Genomic DNA, 20,641 nt, shown 5'->3' on the forward strand with positions numbered 1-20,641 from the left:
CTTCCTGAGAATGGTGGACCTCGGCGAGGCATTGGGGCAGGGTCATTCCTGTTATCCTGGCGACTGCTGTTAGCGCTTATTACGTTACTCTCCCCATGTTCGTGATTGGACCTGGCACTGGAGACCTGGAGACCTGGCACTGGAGACCTGGAGACTGTGCTGATATTCGCGAGGGAGGTGATTGTCTGGACTACTCTTGCACCTGGAGAATTTGAAAAAAGGGAATTTTAATGATGAATATTTTTTTTTCTAATTGTGGAGGGATTTTATTTGCATTGTTCGATTTTAATTGATTTTTATGACACTCGTGACACTTAAGCTGTTTTTTTTGTTTCCGAATAGAAGCCTTATATTTCATTTTGATGATCGAAAATGTTGAAAAGTTGTGGAGAGATTTTAATCTCATTGTTTATTTTTCAATTGACTTTGGGGAAATTTCAAAACAAGAAAAGTAAATTTTAATTATGAATATTGTTTTTTTCCAAATTGTCGAGGGATTTTATTTGCATTCTTTAATTTTAACTAATTTTTGTGACACTCGTGAACCTTAAATGTTTTTTTTGCTTTCGAATGGAATAATTATATTTTATCATGATGTTCGAGAATTTTAAGGAGTTGTGCAGAAATGTTATTCTTATAGCTTTATTTATTTACATTGACTTTCGTGACACTAATAATAGACATTAAAAGCTCCATCACACTCTCTTAAATTGTAGTTTTGAACGTGAAATCAATTTGAAATTGTAACAAAGAGAAATTAATAGAGTAACTTTAGACAATCCATTTATTATTATCAATTTCCCAGATAGATTATTACTTTTATGGAGATTGGAAATTAGTCCATTGAATTATCTCTAAAATTATTATCTAGATTTGAAAGGGTTTCCAAATTTGAACAATTGCTTTTTTCGTAGACTGTATGTTATTTTGGAATTTGTACATCAATTATTATGTACAAAATTATCAGTTATATCTATCATTTTGATTATATTGACGTCTCGATTTTTCACAATTCCGAGACAGAAATAACGAAATAAAACTTTCTAATTTACTTTTTTCAATTGATGATATAAAAAAAATTCAATGGAATCGTGAATTTGAATAAAAAAATTAATTTCCCCTTTTTTCTCACCTTTCTGATGCCCTGGAGTTCTGGGTGTCACTTGTTGTGACGGAATAACAACTATTGAAAAATTGGCAGTTCCTCCAGGACTCGGATTCCAAGAGAGTTATCGGGGCTCCTCCTGATATTGTCGCTGTCACTACTGTCTCATGGACTTGACGAATTTGGGACTGGGGGGACTAGCTGGGGCTGTTGGGAGGTGTAAAGTACATGGGCCCAGTTACCACTCGGGTCACGGTGGGGACCGGGTGGCGGTGTGGGGCAGTGTAGACTACTGAAGTCTTTGGGGGCCATTGAGTCGCTGTCACAATTGTCGCGGCTATGAAAATAAAAAAGAAATCGTCCATTTCAGTCATGTATCCATTGATTTCAATCATATTATTCTATAGGGATTCATATTTTTATATTTTATATATTGTGTTTAATATTTTGTACAATATATGTATTTTATATTAATTTACTCCATTTTTGTTCAACTTTATTTTATGTTAGATTACATTATTTTTATTATTCGTTTTTCCGACTGTAGTTATTCTACATTAATTTATTGGTTTTCGAAGGAAAATCGTTAATTTTTTCATCCATTTATTCATAATACTTGCACACATCACAAAATAAAAATAAAAATTCAATTCAAGTAATTACGAAAATTCTGAAAAATGGAGGAAATTAAGAATTCTTGAAGAATAGCTTTTCTGAAATTTATTCTTTTGAATATTTCTCGTTAACATGGGTTCATTCCATTGCTTTCTATAATTGTAAAAAAAAAATTACAAATATCGATGAAAAGCGTTAAACATTGCAATTGAGTGAATGATACTTGTTACGATCACTTTCTCCAATTGTAAATTAGCCATACCAGCAACAAGAAGAGAAAGTCTAAATCTCATGAGAGAAAACAGAAATACAGATGAATGATTTATGATGTTCATCAAGCAAATGGTCAATTCCCAATGTGTTTTTGCAATGAAAAATGATTTAGCAAATATCACTCACCAATCCACTTTTTGTCCAACCCCGCATTATTCATCTTTAAGCGGAGAGTCATCTTTTGCATTCGTATCCTTCCCATCGCTTCCTGACTTTGACCCTCCGAGATTACAGGGGTTCGCTCTAAAATGATAGTTAGGGTGGAAGTCAGGGGGATGACCCTGTGGCATCCCTAGGAGGTTCTGCCCAGGTAGATTTCATCTGCGCCTGCCGCTGGTTCAAAATATTCGTCTTCGTGGCGTGACCAGCGGTCAATAACTGGGCATTTGCGTTTGAAAATGCGAAGGGATGGTACATCAGGGGGTGAGAACACGGAGAGAATGGGGGTAAGACCTCAGTGATGGGACATATTGAAAGGATTGGAGGAATGAGGAAGAGGGGAAACACAGTAGGGCGTAGGGAACTGAGTTTTGATAGTGAGGAAATTGTTGAATTTGTCAAGAATGAGACTATTATTTTATGTTCGAGCAAAATTTATTGTCGAAGCTTTTATATGAAATATGTAATGAACAATTTTTTTCTTATCGACTCTTATTAGGTAATTAGTTAGTTACTTGAGAGTACAAGAAAATCTACTGTGGGTACAGAGGATCATCGTTACGTACGTTTATGCGACTGTACGTACAAGCGTCATTGCAGTGCGTACAACGTATAAACTCCGCCCCTCTTTCCTCCTCCCACCTTACGCCGCATGGGACACAAATTACTAGGTGGTTGCAAGGCCTGGAGACCAATTCCACCGGACGAGTTAGGCACAGGTGGCAATTCCACTCCAAGTCTTCATCTCCTCTTGCAATGAAGATCCTTTCTAGTTTCTGCAATCGAATCCGGTCGAATTTGTTTCCGGTCGAATTTGGGACCGGCTTATGCTTTTAGAATGACCAGAAAGTCAATTTTCCAATTAATTGGATAGGCCGCGGAAAAATAACAAATATACTTAACTAAACATCTATCCTAGACCGAAAAAAACACACTTCGAACAATTCGCAACATTCGAATTATTCAATCATTTGAATAATTCAAAACATTCGAATATTCAATTTGAATTTCGAATTGAATATCATACAATTCAATTCAATTCAATTCATCCACTATTCACACACCTCTACTTAAAACCCATTGATTAGAGTTTCAATTTTACTTGTTATTTTCCAATGAAAACTCCTGCAGTGAATCATATAGAAAATACTATAAGAAATGCTATCTGATTTTTTCATATGTGATTGCAATCGGTCAATTTTTCTATTTTTAAACTTTGCTCGAAATTTCTGTAGAATGGTGTGGAGGGTAAAATAAAAGTTGTTAACCATATATTAACAGTCGAATCACTTCTATCGGAAATGCTCGAACTCCGGTTTGATTTTCCGCTTTTTTATAGCATCCGAACTATCTGAATTATTCTGTAATTAGTTATCTGTCCCTGGTAAGGCAAACCCAGAGTTGATTTTGATTCAACTTAAAACTTGATCTCTCATGAGTATATTAAATCCATACATGGAAACAATGTCATCAATTGTTCTAGGATTTACCCATTGCGTGGGCTTTTATGGAAAAAAAATGAACTATCCTACATTAAAGTGCTTGAACATTTCAACACCGTGCTGGCACCACACATCCGACCGACGACAATCCACCTAGATTTCGAGCGTGCCTTGCGAACGGCTGTTGAGAGAGTTTATCCAAATGCAAGGATAGTTTATTGCTATTTCCATTTCTTACAGGTAAGATTAACAATGAACTACATTTTCTGCTTGGAACAGTGGAATCTCTTCATTTAAAATGGCTTGACACATATAAAAATTTTTAATGGAAAACCGTAAAGAAGTCGATAGGAATTTCTATAGAACTTCTATTGAATTTTATATACGTTTTTTGCCGTTTCTATTGACATGTTCGATAGGAAATATTATATAGAAAAAGTCAATAGAATTTCAGTTTTTCTATAAAAAATTTTCGGCTCAAATTTTCTATGTTTTTTCAGTATAGTTTTTTATTATCTTCTCTTCAAAAAATCGAATCTTTTCAATGTGATGGAGGCAGCAATAAACAATAAGAAATCCCCATGAAAGCTATACAAATTGGAAAATTTCAAGAGAATATTGTACAGGAAAAAAAACGCGAAAAATCTTCTCATCACATATTTTATATTATAGGCTTTGAGGAAGAGGCTGGAGAGAGAGAAGACTAAAGCTGAGATGACACGATTAAAGAGTTGGGAACAAGGAAAAAACTTTTACAGGAAGTTAATGGCTTTGCCCTTGCTCCCAGCTGAGGATATCATCACAGGCTTCACCACGGTGAAGGATAATGCTTCACCCGACTTAAGGCTTTTCTTCTCGGATCTCCTTGGGTACATTGAACGATGGTGGCTAAGAGTAGTGACCCCGGAAAATTTTGCAGTTCATCTCTTACGCACTCGAGTTTCCAATTGTATCGAGGCATACCACCGAGTACTTCTCAAAAGAATTGGTTCGCACCCATCTATATGGCAGTTCACAGGTTTATTATTTTTTATTATTGGAAAAAGTTATAAAAGTATGATAAATTTTTTTTTTATTTCATATGTGAACATATTTTTATATTTCAAACAAGCAACTCTGAAATTACGTTAAAAATCCAAAGTAAATAAGACAAACAATTTTTTAAATCAATAGCAAAGTAATAAAAGTGGTTGAGTAGATGTTGACTTTTGAGGGGGATCGATGAAATATTATCATTATCATTTATCATTTTCTTTTTTGGAGGGCGAAATTAGAGCTACAAAAAAAGTTATGACGACACTTTTGGTTACAAACGCGCAAACTTTTTTAAATTTCAAAAATTTTGAATGTTTAATTTTCCTAAAAAAATTCATAACATATGAAAGTTTAATTGAAATGTGTTTCAAATTGAACAGTCATAACATATGAAAGTTTCATTCATTCATGGAGTGTTCATTCACTCCGCTACAATGAAGATGTCTTGGATTGGTTTACCCTTTGGCTACGTATTTGTTTTGAAAATCTCTGGTTATAGAATCCATTGCCCAATGAGTTCCGCGTTGATCTATTTTGGTAAAATCTATTTTTGTGGCACTAATAATGAATTGAATTTGCAGAGTCTCTCAGAAATCTACAAGTTGTAACATGTACCGAGGCGATCGCAGTTATTAGTGGCAGATCTGTGAGACGTCCCAAAGCAACAAAGTACATCAAACAAGAAGCAATACTGAATAGGGCCTGGCAATTATATGAAGAGGGGGCCTTGGATGTTACAGCGTTTCTTGGTTGTGCGAACCATTTCCTCCGTGCATTTAATAACGACGTATTAATCGATAATGTGGAGGCGGTCGACTACTTCACAACAATACAGGAGCATGTCGTTGGTTGGTATTCTAATACTATAGTAAAAGAGATGTCCAACGTCAAGGGTGACGACTCTTAATCCTGATCCGCTTGAAATCCAATTCAATTGATGATAGTACATTATATGCAATGTGGTATCCGAATACAGCCACTGAATTTTTATCACATTTATACTGGATTTATGAAATTTCGATTTTATGGTGTTTAAAACCTATTAAAAGTGTTTAATATCAATTAAACATTGTTAATAAGTTTTGAAAACAACGATTCAGCAAAATTATATAAATAACTGCCAATGAAAAGTCAATGTATTTAACTTAGTCTTATACCTACTCATATCCACTGATAAGTTTCTCCTTCTTCATTTTTTAATTTGAGATGTGATTTTCTTGAAGGCATCCCACCCATAGCAGCTGAAATCGAAGCCGTAAGAGTCGACCAACCGATTGGAGAAATCCCTTTTGCTACTGTTCCACCTGCTAATGACGGTTTGGAAATCCTATTGTGTAAGGGAAAGGGAAAAAATTCCCTCATTTCACTATCTTTATGAAAATTTCAACTTTTCCATGAATGTTTCACGTCATACAATTGTGCAACATCAATTGTCTTTGATCGAGAATTATGGAGATTGAGTCATTCACCATATTTTTCGAATTGTCATCCAATTTCGATTTGTTTACCATAAATTTCTGCAGAGAACATGCTTTTTTTTTAATTAACCATCAAATTCTCCTTTTAATTTTCGCTATATATCTTTCAAAAAAATTGTATGGGATAAATGAGATTGTTATAATGATTTTTAATGATAATCAATTGAAAGTTGACCGTTTGAACTTAATACTAACAATTCAAGCTTTATAACAATTAGTGACTAGATGCTCACAATTTCTGCATAGATCAGAAAAATTATATTCACTATCCAGGTATTAATTCCTTCAAAACTTCTAATTTTCTTTTACGATCGCAGTGCGAAGATTAGATCAGTGCATCTGTGATTTATGCAATAATTCCATCGTGGAATATGTTGCATCACCATGCAGGCACTGGTTTGGATGTAAAAACTGTACGCTGCTCTACGTCCATACAGCTTTAGAGATGAATGCTTTCTTGAAGTGTCTTTGGTGTCGCCAAGAGTATCGTGGATTTCAACGTATCCTTGTAAGTATACCGTAGCCTTCATTCAATTACAAAATTTTAATTTATTTCATTTCACTGGAACATCAATGTTGCAGGTCACCTAAACATCTCTGCGGGAAATTCAACGGTTCAGAGGCATCTTCGGCTGAATATGAATTTTTTGGAGATTTTAGGACAGTCTCATTGAAAGAAGAGTGATTCGTAATAGTTTTCAAATATTAGTTATACCTAGTAGTTATACCTGGACTCCAGTATTCCGAGCAGTTGTTCACCGTGATGAGTGTTTGATTAGTGTCTGTATGTGACCATGCAATGAGATCTGCATAATAATTAAGTTTGCAGTTTCAATATTATAATTCTATCCCAAAACGACGCAAAAGTAATTGATTTCTGCTGAAAGGAAAAAAAAACAAACTCACCGATTCACAGAAAACTGTTTTTATTCCACGAGTAGAAACTAATGAGATCTCTTCAGAGATTATTTTCATATTTTTTCATTTTTTCCAATGTAATCACTTAGTATCTTCAATAAACTATGATATGAATTTAACAGTGTTCATTCTGGTAATTTGCGAAACTGAATAAAATTGAAATTGTTTTGTCCAGAACCTTGTCGAATTTATTTTCTAGTTCGAGGAATATTTACCGCAATGCAAACTCCCCCCTCCCCACGTTCAATTGATCGTATCGTTGTAATCAACATCTTTATAAGAACCTTGACATGAAAATTATCATGCACTAGTGGTTAGACGAGTGAATTTAATGGCCATTACAAAATGTAAGTGATCCACTTATTTAAGAATGTGAAAAATGAGAATGCCACTGTAGAAACTATAAATTCTTCGAGTGTTCCGTGTTGAGGATTACCCTAGAATATAGTGTTACGGATTTTCAATATTGAAATCAATTGAAATTTTCGTTCACACCCTTTTCTGCAATTAATTTATGGATTATACAATTAATTTGTGGACGTAATTTTTTTTTTACCCTGAAACAGGTACACAGTAAATAATCAAAGTAGAAATCGTGTAGAAAGTGCTTTATTTCGACAATTTTTTTCACAAATATTCAATACAATTTTAATATCGTGATAAATATTTTAAAAGGTAAGGCCCATACTTCAACAATTTCTTACTCGAAATTTCTGCTTATCTGTCACTCAGTTAAAAAATTATAATTTTCATCTCCTGCATTACCTTTTAATTTTTTTTTCTCCATTTTTAATCCTAAAATACATTAATATCGGTACTTATTCTGGTTTATAAATGTAAAATAGTTTGAAAACACTCAATTGGTATTTTTTTTTGCTCTTTCTCTCGCTGATTTTGGTGACTAGATACTGAATGATTTGACACCACTGATGAATGGAGCTACAGCGAGAATAATTGCAAATAATTGGAATAGCCGTGAACCGGTGATTGAAGTACCTGAGTTACAGGCATCGGTACTGCATATGTTGCAGGACACAACTGTTCTGTAACCCTGTTCTGTTGTTATTTGATGAGCACAAGGTCCATCCTTGATTTCTCGTTCGTCTTGACGAGGATTATCGCATTGACGTACGGTAGTTGTTCTACCACCCTCTGTACAAATAAAAATACAAATTTGGATGATTCATTACTAAATTTTAATTGTTGAATATTCGCAGATTTTGTTGAAATTTTTTCAATAATGATTGTCAACACTATTTCATTCAATTTGTCTTCCCTATTATTGAGTAAATCAATAAATAATGAATAAAATTTTATAGCAGCTGTGCTACAGATTACAAACAAATTTAATGAATTATAAATATTATGCATTTTAGAGTAAATAAAAAATGAGGAGAGGTGCTCGTCGTGGGTGTGTTCGGCTCCGTGGTCCTGTAATTGGTATTGATGATGAGTTGATATGCTATTCAACAATGTTTATAATCGTTTTCTATTGCTGAATTTTGAAAAATTCTTTATTAAATCAACTAATTTTTATTTCCTTCACGTGACCTGCTTTATCGATTACAGTTTCCGTGGCTCTACCCTAGTGATCACTTTTACTGGTAGTTATGGCCGGTAATACCCGCAAAATTCTGTTTTACCAATAGAAAAACTTATTCAGTCATAGGTAATCATTTTCGGCTGTCTACCATTTCAAACACAGGGACAAATGCAAGGTTGCCATTTCGCCCCCTACCATATTGTAGCATATACATTTTAAACAAGTATATTGAAGAAAGTTTGCACTATGCTATTTATGAAAAATTCTAAGAGTAGGTTATCTTATCCATTGCAAATTCAAGCTAATGGATTAATTCGAATATTGCTATTTCAATTGTTTGTCCGACTCGGCGTGTGGAACTCGGGAAATCTGGTCTCAAGCCGTCGTGACCTCAACCCCACCCTTCTTATAAAAATTGAAGATGTCTTTTTTACCATGCGTGTCGAGATCGCCCCTCCTTCTCCTAAGTTATTGAGTATTTCTATTCTCATGTGTTGTTGATGCAGGCAACAATGACTGAATCAAACCAAAAATTATTCGTTAATTAATTTTTTTTATTAAATAAGGAAATTTTTTTGCTTCCGAATGGAAGTTTTATAATCGTCCATTTTTTCGATCCTCAAATTTTGCATGGAAATGATGTAGATTTCTAGCTAGCAATAGTTGCTGATGCGCTCAAATGTATCGGTGAATTTAAATTTTTTAGTCCCGTAAAATTGTCGACAATTTGACGACATGAGGATGGCATATATAGATGATAACTCATCGAGTTATTCGTGGAACTACCTTCAAATTTGCGGATAAAAATCGTAGCAAGTATGCAGATATCGTTCTCAGCAAAGTTGCAGATAGAATTACCTCCAAATTTGCGGAAAAAATTTCAATAAATACGGAGATATAGATATCAGCAAAGTTGGTGATAGAATTACTTCCCAATTTGCCGAAAAGTTTGCAGTAAATATGCAGGTATACATGTTAGCAAAATTGATAACGAATTCAAAATAAAATAACGAATATATTTATCTTAAAATTATAAATCAAACCTATGGCAAATGAACGGAGAAAATTCGGAACAAACATTCCAACATGTTATTCGAAAAGGACTCCATTCACTTTTTTTCTCGTTTGAAAATGGTAAACGATAGGTATATGAAAATGAATTAATTATGTTACGTATCATTTTTTGTAGACAAGAAAAACGCCAACCATATTCTATTGCAACTTTCTTTATTGCGTCTGCATGTTTTGATGATTCATCCTTGAGAAATGGGTATTGATTTCACCTCAATACGTTTCAAATCATCCCTAAGTATTCATTGTGAATTATCCAATATGTATGACCTGTAGCGTATTTCGAATCTATAACTAATGAATTATAACTTTACATCAGGTTTTAAAATTCAGTATGTATAACATATCAGTTCTGGTCACAAGGGTCAAAATTTAAGGGTCATAAGGGTGCAAATGCAAGGGGCTGAATGTAAGGGTCGAAAGCTAAGGTTCAGTATTTATGAGTCACAAGGGTACAAGAGTCAAAATACAAAGGTCTGAATATGAGGGTCAAAATCTAAGGTTCGGGATGTAAAAACACAAGGGTTAAAATCGAAGTCATAAGGGTCAAAATACAATGGTCTGAATGTAAGAGTCAAAATCTGAGGGTCATATGGGTCAAAATACACGGGTCAAAATCTAAAGTTCAGAATTTAAGGGTCTGAATTGAAAGGTCAAAATCTAACGGTCCAAATGTAAAGATCGAAATCTAAGGGTCACAAGCGTCAAATTCTAAGGGTTTGAATATAAGGATCAAAATATAGGGGTCAAAATATAAGTCAAAATTTAAAGATAAAAATCTAAGGGACAGAATTTAAGGGTCACAAGGGTCCAAATTTAGGAGGCAAAATCTAAGGGTCAAAATCTAAAAGCCAAAATTCTTTTCTCGAAATTTTTACGAAGGCATCCACTGATCCCAGGGTTCGAAGAATGTCATATTCCTCTACTCTTAGTTGACAATATTTGACCTTCCCCGAAATGCGAGTAACATTTGGGAGAAAAAGAATATTTTCCTGCAGAAAATTAGCACATAATTAGTATTTCACTGTAGTGTATTAATTTTTCACAATTGACCACATTTGTCTACTAGATAAACTTCACAAACTCAAAAATCAAATTTTTTTCCAAAATATTGAAGCAGAAAATTTTCAGTTGGATTCAAAATCAAGTACATGTTTCCCCGATTGTATCTACCAATCCTAGAGTCCGAGGAATTCGACCCACCCCTACCCTCATCTGAACATATTCGATGTTCAGGGAAATTTGAGGAAAATTCTGGAAAAATCAAATTATTTTCCTGCGAAAAATTTGCACATTTAGTTCTTTACTATTGTGCACTAATTAGCCCCATTCGACTTCATTGATCTGCTAGGGAAACGTCCCAAACTCAAAAATGGATTTTTTGGTCAAAATATTCAAGCAGAAATTTTTTTTCTGCAGAAAAAAACATAAAAAGTCCGTATTTTTTAGCTGATCACCGACCCGGTCCGATGACCCTAGTCTGCCAATTTTACGGAACTAGAATTCTCTTCCTCGATTTTAACCAAAAATCTACAGAAAGTTGCTAATGTTGTTTTGTGTCTCAAAGAAAACAGAAAATTTATATGTGAATGAATATTGATTGATTATACTAGCATAATATGTAAAATATCTACTAGAAATACGAAGCACTTCTCCTAGATTCTCTAACGAGGCGCAGCAAATGATTTAGGTATACCTGGATTTCTTCTAAAAAACGCCAAAATTTGTCACCTTTCTTTCAACATATGGCGCAGCCAAAAAATAAAAGATATCCTCACGTTATTCTGGAGGCACTTTCACGCGAACTTATTCCGCTAGACGCTTTCTTATAATTTTAATCTAATTGTCATCTTTTTCTCATTCTAATTAAAACTCCTGATAATGAAACATTTTGACGTAAGAGCTGAGAAAGGACAGGATGAACGAATGTGAGGTTTCCAAAAAAAAAAACAAAATAAGTCGACGATTCAGTAAATCAGTCGATTGGGAGAAAGGAAGGGATCCGTGAAAATTTGAAGAAAATAAGGTTTTTATTCATAGGAGAGATTTTCTTCCACAATTAAATAGCGCTTTTGTTGACATGTTTTTTTCTCTAACTTATCCGGATGTGTTTCTTTGAAACGACTGTTTTTGTTTTCAATTTCGACGTGTTTCTTGGGAATTGAAATTTCGATAAAACAATTGAACCCTATCAGGTCGGGGGGGTGAGGGGTTGGAGGTTATTTCAATCCCCAAGAAACACGTCAAAATCCAAAATAAAAAAATTCGTTTCGAAGAAACATCCAGATAAGTTGGGGAAAAATCGCGCTAAGAGAAGCGCTAAAAGGTGGATGGGCTTCACGATCAAGCAAATGTGTTATCTTATTCAGATTATAACTATGTGCTTCAGCACAAAAATGTTGTTATTACAGTAATATCAGTAGTTTTTATTTTTTTGCGTTCAACTTCAAGGATGGAATTGTTATTTGTGGAATGAATTATAGGTTTACTATAGATAATTCAAATTTCATGGGCTTGTGACGCGAATTACTTTCTCCATGCTGTGGATCAAAGTGGATCTGAAGGTCTTGAGTACAATTGGACGATTTGTTACGCTCTATATGTGGTTTATATAAAAGAATCATTTTAGCTGAGCGGGGATTAGTAGATCATTGATGATAAACATGAAAATATCGGTAAACTATCAATCCACAATTATAGTCAGACTAAAATTTCTTTTCCCTTTGAAAAATTATATTTCAATGGTTTTCATTGAGAAATCAACATTTTGACAATGGAAGCCATGGAAACTTGTAGCCTGAAATTAGTTTTCTGAAGGAAAAGAAGATTTAGTTAGACTATGACTTTTTTTGACTATGATCTTTTTTTGCTTTCGGATGGAAGCATCCTAATCGTTCAAATTTAAGTTTGAAATTCTTTGTGTTATATAGACCAATTGTGATCCAAAACGTCCGAAAATGCAATTTTTAGACCGCGTCCGTACGTATGTGTGTGGTAAAGTTTTTCTTCAATTGTTCGCTAATGAATGGATGGAATTATTGAGCCCTATCGATCGCTATTAATTAAAATTTAATTCGTCGATTAGATTTTTTAATTTTTCAATTTTTGCGAAAATTGATTGTCTCTCGATAACTAAAAAAATGTTCTGAATTGATTGAATGATGGTTTAAAAAAATGGTTTGGATGTCCTTTTGACCGAGTTCGATGATGAAGGCGATAGCAATAATCAATGTTTTGATTTATTCGAAATTTTTAAAAAATTTTGTATTTTTTGAAAATCAGAATGTCGGTAATATTTTTGAATATCATCCTTCAAATGAATTTAATCATAGCTTAAAATGTTTGTTTCAATGCCACTAAGTCGAAGTTAAAAGATGATTGCGATAGCTATATTAGTTGATTTGATTTTTATGATTTTTGAAAATTTCGAATTTTTCATGAATTTTCCCAAAGTGAGGTTTCTGACGGTTTTTTCAAATGTGATGTTTCAAATTCATTCAAGTATGTGTAAATGAAATTTTTGTATTAGCACTTTATCGAAGGGCTGAGGGGAGAGATAGAACGGTTAAAAAAAAACAATCGGTTGTATATAAAAAAGGGTTAATAAGAATAATGATGCTGATACCATTCAACTAAGTTGAAAATATGATAACATAAAAGGAGATCTTATGTGATTTAATAAAATGATATAAACAATGAATTATAATGATAGAAGCAAATGATGTGCAAAATAACTCTTCGGAAGCATATTGCTAATTTATTAGCACAAATAACTATACTATATACAATATATACAATATAAGAGTAATTTCCCACTTGTTTTCTGATGAAAAAAGACTTGAAACAGGTGGAAGATAGATGATAATATTTCGTTTCTAGCTGGCGGTGATTTTTATTCTACTGTTGAGCATTTTCTCTTATGTCTCGGCCAAGAAAGTTCAGGATAATCGACGAACTAGCATTGAAGATGGTAATTATAATTTCTAAGTATCACTGGTTTTCAACTTATGGGGGACAATAATTACGAAATTGTGATTCGTTTTGACAGGAATATCACGAGTGAAAATCAAAGTTTTCAGAGGAGAAATGAAGGAAATAGATGGGGAACAATTTACACCATGGGGATATTGGATTTCCCAACCAAACGGCAGGCGCAATTGAAATGAAGTGTACGCCTTCGATAAATGTGTATATTATAAAGAATACTTGACACCAACCGAAAAACATTTTAGTTTAAAGAGATTTTATTTACAAAAAAGAGTATTGCTACAATAAGAGATTATGCCAGTCCCATTATTTCATTCACTGATGAATCAAATGCTCTGTAAAAATCATATGCTGATTAAGAAATGTCTCGTTGAAATTAGCTGAATAAAAATGAAATACTTAAATTCTCACCTTGATTTGATTTGATTTCCTGCAATGTCAAAAGGATTGCAAACTGCATTGGAATATGTAACGTGAAGCTTCCTGAAAATCTTTTTAAACAAACTAATGTATAACAATTAACAATTAACAGTGTAACAGTTAACTCTACGGTAAAATCTCGATAGAAATGTTGCGGGGTAGAAAAGTTCCTATAAAATCAGTCTCCGGAACTACTTTTCATAGAATCTCTCATTATTCGACAATTGACCTAATGTGTATCTATTAAGGAACGGTTAACCCCGTATGAACAATTTTTTCACTCTTCAAGAAAAAATGTTTAAAAGTGCCGTTATCTGTATGATTTTGTTCTCAAGAATTTGACTTTTTAGGTGAAAATTATCTTCGATCGCTCAAAATCAGAGTTTTCCCTTTTTTTGTAACCGAAAATTCAACTTTAAGAAAATCCCTAATGTTTGTTTAACTTAAATTTATAGATCGAAATCTGAAATAAATTTTAAACCGAAGTTGATATGGATAAAAACATTTTGGTTGAGTTCGTATTCAATTGGCAGTCTAGTATTATTGATAATAATTAATTCAGAAGTGGCAAAATAACACAGCGTCTTATGAGAACATGCCTTCCTCAAAGATTAGAGAGGCGATTAAAATATAGAAACAGTCAGAAAAAAATAATTGAAAGTTTTATCCTTAAGGCCCGGGTGTACTATCTTTCGAACGTTATCTCGATGTTTTTTTTCATTTATCGTCATCTGAAATTGTCAATTAAGTGCTGCATCATGCAGAAGTGTTGAAAAATTATGAATGAATAATCAAGAAAAAGGAGAAAAAAATCTTAATTTTTTAAAAGAGCATTTTTAATTTATATTCAGAATAAGTTGAATAACAAGAAACTGAAAAATGTATCTGATTTACAGTGACAAATGGCGGCGCCTGTCACCCAATATCATGCAGGGGGAAGACTGATTTCGTAAATCTTTTCCCACACTGCACAGAGACATTTATTACGGAAAAGGCTCTTTGAAAAAAGTTGTAATATTTTGGAGAATTTTTTAATCACACTTTTATCACATAAAAATGGCAGATGACTACATACCACTGTTTTGAAAATTGAGATACCTAGCTGTCACTTCCCATGAGGAGTTGGTGTTTTCTTATCCACCAGGGAAAATGATAGCTAACAGATAATTTGCCACAGCGAATCAGATATTTGTAATTTTCACTTTTTTCAACTCATTCTGAATCTCAATTAAAAAGGCTCTTTGAAAAAGTTCAGAAGTTTTTCTACTTTTTAAAAAATAATTCTATCATCATTTTCGGGAATTCCTACATGATGTACCACTCAATTGACAATTTTGGATTCCGAAAGATGAAAAAAAATCCAGATAACATTCAAAAGATAGTACACCCGGGTCTTAATACGAAAATTATCGCCAGTGCCATACTTTCGTGATAAATAATTTATCACAAAAAACCAAACTGTAGATGTAGGATCATACCCCACTTGAGTTCCAGTTCGTGTGCCTCCGAATTTTTTAATTTGTGCATTGATAATAGACCTTTTCATTCTGGAAATCTAGGGGAAATATTTATTTCGTTCATTCAACGAAAAAATCTCCGAAAAAACCATGGAAAATTCTGATAAATATTGAACTTTACAATGATATACACTTGAGCGCTCAAAAACCATGATTTATATGTAAATTCGATAAAGTGTCCGCAAATCCTAGGGGAATTAACATGGGAAAAAAGTGTCCGCAAATCTAGTGACTCTCAGAATGAAAAGGTCTATTACTTAAGGATAATCGGGCGAGGAGGAAATGTAGGAGGTGAGGCGGAGGAGTTTCTATCGTTTTCCTGCAGAAAACCAATCGCTGAACAAAAAAATTTCCCATTTGGATTCAAAATTCAGGCAATATTAGGGAGTATCTCCGGTTAAAAATTATTTTTCGAGCTAATCAAATTTATTTGTATCTGTTCCACGCATTGAATGGTTTTCAGATTGTTTTTTTTTAATAAATGAAAAAATATTAATCCATGCGAAAAAGTGGCAACATCGTCGGTTTTTTTTTAATAAATGAAAAAATATTAATCCATGCGAAAAAGTGGCAACATCGTCGGTAGTGTTTTTTTTTTCACCAGGAGCTGGTATCACTGGTTCGAGGGAACTCCAATCACAACGCTTCATCGCTCTCTCTCAAGGGACGTTTAAATTGACCGCGCTACCCCCACCCGAACGGTACTTGCGACGTTGCTGCTCGTTTGGGCTGCGTGCGCAGAAATTTCATTTTTCAGTACTTTTTTCGCTATTATTAACAAACAATGCTCCTAGGTGACAATCTTTTTCACTCAAAAAATCATTGATGACATGTTCTAAATGTGTCTAAAGTTTCATGACTTTGGCTGCTTTTTCTCCTTGGGTTTTGCAGTTTTTTTTTGTGATTTCCATAAGATCACGGGTTCAATGATCACTTTTTCAAAAATTCATAATAAATTAACCATGTTCCCCAGCAGTCTGAAACTTTGCGGACGCCTTTTTCATCATTTAAAGAATACGTAAAAAATAAAAGAGAAAAATGGCTGCTTTTTTTCTAACCCTCCGGGCTCGCCCGATTATCCTCAATTGTTTCCCTCGTATAGAGGTTCGGAAAGCTGAAAGATAGGCATATAGCATCCTGCTTTCCATGTAATTTATGCCTTAAGGGGTAACGGAACCGACCACAAAAAGACGTTTACCAAAAACAAGTTTTCTTGGATTCTATGCAATGAGAATCAATGAAACTTTTTCCGCGTATTGAGAGTAGCGAAACGCATCGCTCTCTTCTCATGCTTTTATTTATGAAAAAAAAATTGCAAAGTATTTAACGGCAAGGACCAGGGCAAGGCCGACGCCATTTTATTTGTAGGAATCTGCCAAGTTATGGCAGACAAACCGATTTTTTTGTAGATTTTTCTTAGCCGATGGCTATTTTCATGAGAAGAGAGCGATCGAGTGAGGTCCAAGACAGAGATTTTGAGTACAAAAATGTACTTTTGTTGCGTAATTTTCGTAAAAACTTGTTTATGATGATTGGGTGGTATCCAGGAGGTAACATGTCCTTTATAGGGCACCAATTGTATCAGAAGATAATGTAGAATGTTTTCATACCATTATTATTTATTTATATCCATTTATTTATATTTTATGGGCTTTTGTACTTTTCACGTACGAAATCCAAAAAACCACGGGAACCTGCAATACCGATAGGGGGGAACCCCTAACCACTACGTGTGAAGTAACCCTTGTATATTCCAATCAATCGCAATCCATTACTTGTGATATACAAATCTTGTATACAGAGTGCAAAAAGCGTAATTTTTGAATTACACTTCTGTAGCTGGGCGGAATTGCTTGGACATCCTTAAGGAGCGAAAATTGATGATTGTATTAAAAAAAAACTATTTAAAAAATGTAAATGTTGGACATTGTTTTAAAGCCCGGGTAGATTATCGTTCGAGCTGTATCTCACTTGTTTTTCCATCTTCTAGTACATTAGAGTACAAGGGCACAAATTTCGTTTTCGACGAATGTGAAGTTTACAGGCCGAGTTGAAGGCGAGTTCTGTATTCACATTCGTTGAAAACGAAGTTTATGCCCCGAGTGGTCTATACTATTTTATCGTGCAAAAGTCGAGTTTGAAGCACGCTGCGCGAAGCGTAGCGTATAAATACAAAGAAATGAAAAAGAAAGCCAAGTCAGCAATGTCGAATGAACGAACATAGTGCACAATCAGATTTCTATGAGAAAAATAGTTTCAAATCGAATAAGGATTTATAAAAATACTTCATGAAATAAAAAATTACTAGAAGGAGAACCAACGTTCTTGGCACCCGGGCGTTAAGTTGAATTTTTGGTTACAAAAAATTCAACATTTTCCCTCAAAAAATGCAGAAGATTTTTCCTCGGGATGAATCTTCCCTTAAATTAAATAATTGCTCACATATAATTCTTGAACATTCCATCAAACAGGTAAAATAATATTTAATTACCATTCTCACATCATTATCTCGGAAAGACGCATTTGAGGACTGCAAGATCACCACAAATTTCACTTTTGTATTCGTAGCATAGCCAAATCTGAAACGAAGAATTCACTTCGATGAAACCTAATTTCCCTTCATTTTTTTTCTTGATAATCAACAGTTGAAAGTGGTAGGTACATTTTGTGTTCCTCTGTAGAGTAAAGAAGTCCCAGGAATAATTCACGGCTGTCAGTTGCTGCCTTGTTGCCCATATTTAATTTTTCTTCGATTATATCGATCGATGTGTGAATTTTATAGTGAAACTGCAGGGCCATGTCTTCAGAGGCACATTTTATGTACTTCGGGGAATTCTAATAAGGACATTTACTTCTGTGATTAGTTATTTTCAACTCCATAGTCGATGAATGGATAAATAAATAAAAACAAGAAAATTGATGACTACTATTAAAAAACTTTTTTCATTGCTTAGAATCCTCAATTTTGTTATTGTTTGAGCGAATTCTTAATCGGATTTCTATGGAATTTCTATTGGAAAATTCTATTCGTTTTTTCCGCTGATTCTATTGCATATTTCATAAGGGAAAGTCAAAAGATTTTGAATTTCTTTCTTGAGAATCCCAATAGAATTTTCCAGCTAATTCGCTAGGTTTTCCTATTGGATTTTTCCATACGTGTCAGCATTGCGCTACTAACCTGAATCGGAAATAATGGGTCAACGGCAATAACGTCATTATTTCCAATTACCCTTTTTTCTTCCAATAGGATTTAAGGAGTTTTTTTCCACCAGGCTAGTAATTGTATAGCTTTGACGATGGTCGGTTCGTGCACGAAGGAGAATTCAGCAACGTCGAAAATAGGGCGCTAAATTTAGCAAAAGAGCAATATAATTTTCAAGAAATGTTAGGTGAAAACTTACTTCTTTGCCAATTACTGCAATGCAAACAGCCATTTTCAGGGAAAATATCTCACTGAATTGTTAAACAAGAACATCAGTGACAATATAGCGACAGGTACAGAGCGAGGAGGAGTGGGGGGGGGTCAATTAAAAAAATATGGCAGTGGATAAGGCAAAGAGGATAGACTAAAGCAGAGGCTCAGATCCGGGGGTTTGGCCGACCCCAGCGTGAGGCTTGTACGACTCCATGGCAGAGAGGGCGCCGCGGTCGATTTCGGTGTCTGGCCGAGTTCGCTAATTCGGTAACTGTGATGTCCCGACATTGACTCTAGAGATGGCGCTATAGATCGTTTGATTAAGTCCGCGAAATTCCAATCAGGTTTGAATAATTCAAATTATTAGACGTAATCCGGAGTTGAGAATTGAGGGAGAATAGTACAATGAACAAGGGAAAGCAATAACTTTTAAGCGAGAATAAACTGTTGATGGAATTTTAGACTCGAGTGTTTGGGTCTGCGATTTGTTAGAATATTTTATAGCTCTCCAAATTCTCGTGGAGTAAACACTTTTTCTAGGTGTCAAATTTAGGGTCGAATTTATTGGACAGTTACGGTCCTCACTCGTCACGATCTCGAGTTCTGTTTGTATCAACAGTTTTACGGCCTCACGTGCGCAACACGTGTGGTGCCTTTTGTTCATTGTGTTCCCCTGGTTGAGGGCCTAGAGTCCCTCCAAGAGGAAAACCTGCGACGCAAAATACTCCCCTTTTCTCCTTTTCCGCTTCTCCGTTTTCTCTTTTCCCTTTCCTCAGGGCCTAGTTTGCGTGCACAACTCTTAGATTAGTAGGGGTTGTTGGACCCAACCCTTGGAAGTTTTAGTTTAGGATAGTTCAGTTCCTACACAAGCCTTCTGCTTGCTGCTTCTCTCTTCAATTTGTTAAGTCCACAAGTGTTTTATTGAGTTTATTCTTTGATCGTTTAAAGTCTTGACTTTATTAAAATAAAGTGTGTTCAGTGCTCCCTAAATCATCAGTGTCCACGTTATTTCGTCTATCAACCTGCTCCACATAAATAATCCTGTCAACTATTAAATTGAATCTCGATGGAGTGCTCATCAGAGCTTTGGCGGCCAACGTTCCCGCACTCAAACCTGGCGCTTAATTTTTGAATTGGCGCTAGTGTCCCACTAGTTACATCGTTGAAACGATTGGGACGTAACATATGTGTGATGTCTTGACGTTGAAATTTATAGTTGGCGCTATTAATCGGCCATAATAGTCCGCGAGATTCAAATTATTGTTGGAAAATAATTTAAATAGTTCAGGAAATTAAAAATATACCAGAAATAGAAGAATAAAGAAAGTCTGGAATACAATGGACAAAGAGAACGAAAAACAGCATCGCAAGCGTGAGAAAAACCGTTACGGAAATAGTAAATGTCAAATACTTGAGTTTTGCTCTTATAATTTACAACCCTCCAAATTCTCGTTGAGTAAACACTTTCCTCGAAAATCCAAATTTAGAGAAGAAAATAAATTTAACGGTTACGGTCCCATGTCGTAAAATCTCAGTTCTGGTTATTTCGAAAGGTTCTCTGTTTCACGTGACTAACACGTGTGGGCTCTCCATTGTTCATTGTTTCGCTAGGCTGAGGGCCTGAGACCCTTCGCGACGAAGTTTCACGACGTCACACGCTCCC

General features: G+C 34.6%; 1 protein-coding gene and 1 long non-coding RNA gene across 3 annotated transcripts; one reads left to right on the forward strand and one right to left on the reverse strand.

The window, feature by feature from the left end:
• The first annotated feature begins 5,148 nt into the window (after nt 1-5,148).
• Nucleotides 5,149-7,144, forward strand: LOC107046314. Its single transcript, XR_001461537.1, has 4 exons — nt 5,149-5,477; nt 5,853-5,963; nt 6,425-6,615; nt 6,690-7,144. It is a non-coding gene; the product is annotated as an uncharacterized LOC107046314 (long non-coding RNA).
• Nucleotides 7,145-13,865: 6,721 nt separating this feature from the next.
• LOC107046313 (trafficking protein particle complex subunit 2-like protein) lies at nt 13,866-19,091 on the reverse strand. 2 transcript variants are annotated; one of them, XM_015268905.1, is made up of 5 exons: nt 18,965-19,091; nt 18,226-18,398; nt 18,064-18,142; nt 14,038-14,117; nt 13,866-13,961 (listed from the first exon to the last, which is right to left on the reverse strand). In XM_015268905.1, exons 1-5 carry the CDS (start codon nt 18,995-18,997, stop codon nt 13,919-13,921), a joined length of 408 nt encoding a protein of 135 aa, XP_015124391.1. In that variant the 5' UTR covers nt 18,998-19,091; the 3' UTR covers nt 13,866-13,918. The 2 variants fall into 2 exon arrangements, with proteins under 2 accessions (XP_015124391.1, XP_015124390.1); XM_015268904.1 differs by having other exon boundaries at nt 18,055-18,142.
• Between the last annotated feature and the right edge of the window lie 1,550 nt (nt 19,092-20,641).

This window comes from Diachasma alloeum, unplaced genomic scaffold (genome assembly GCF_001412515.2).
Source record: "Diachasma alloeum isolate Michigan unplaced genomic scaffold, Dall2.0 Dall_scaffold_01297, whole genome shotgun sequence".
In the NCBI taxonomy this organism is placed as follows: domain Eukaryota; kingdom Metazoa; phylum Arthropoda; class Insecta; order Hymenoptera; family Braconidae; genus Diachasma; species Diachasma alloeum.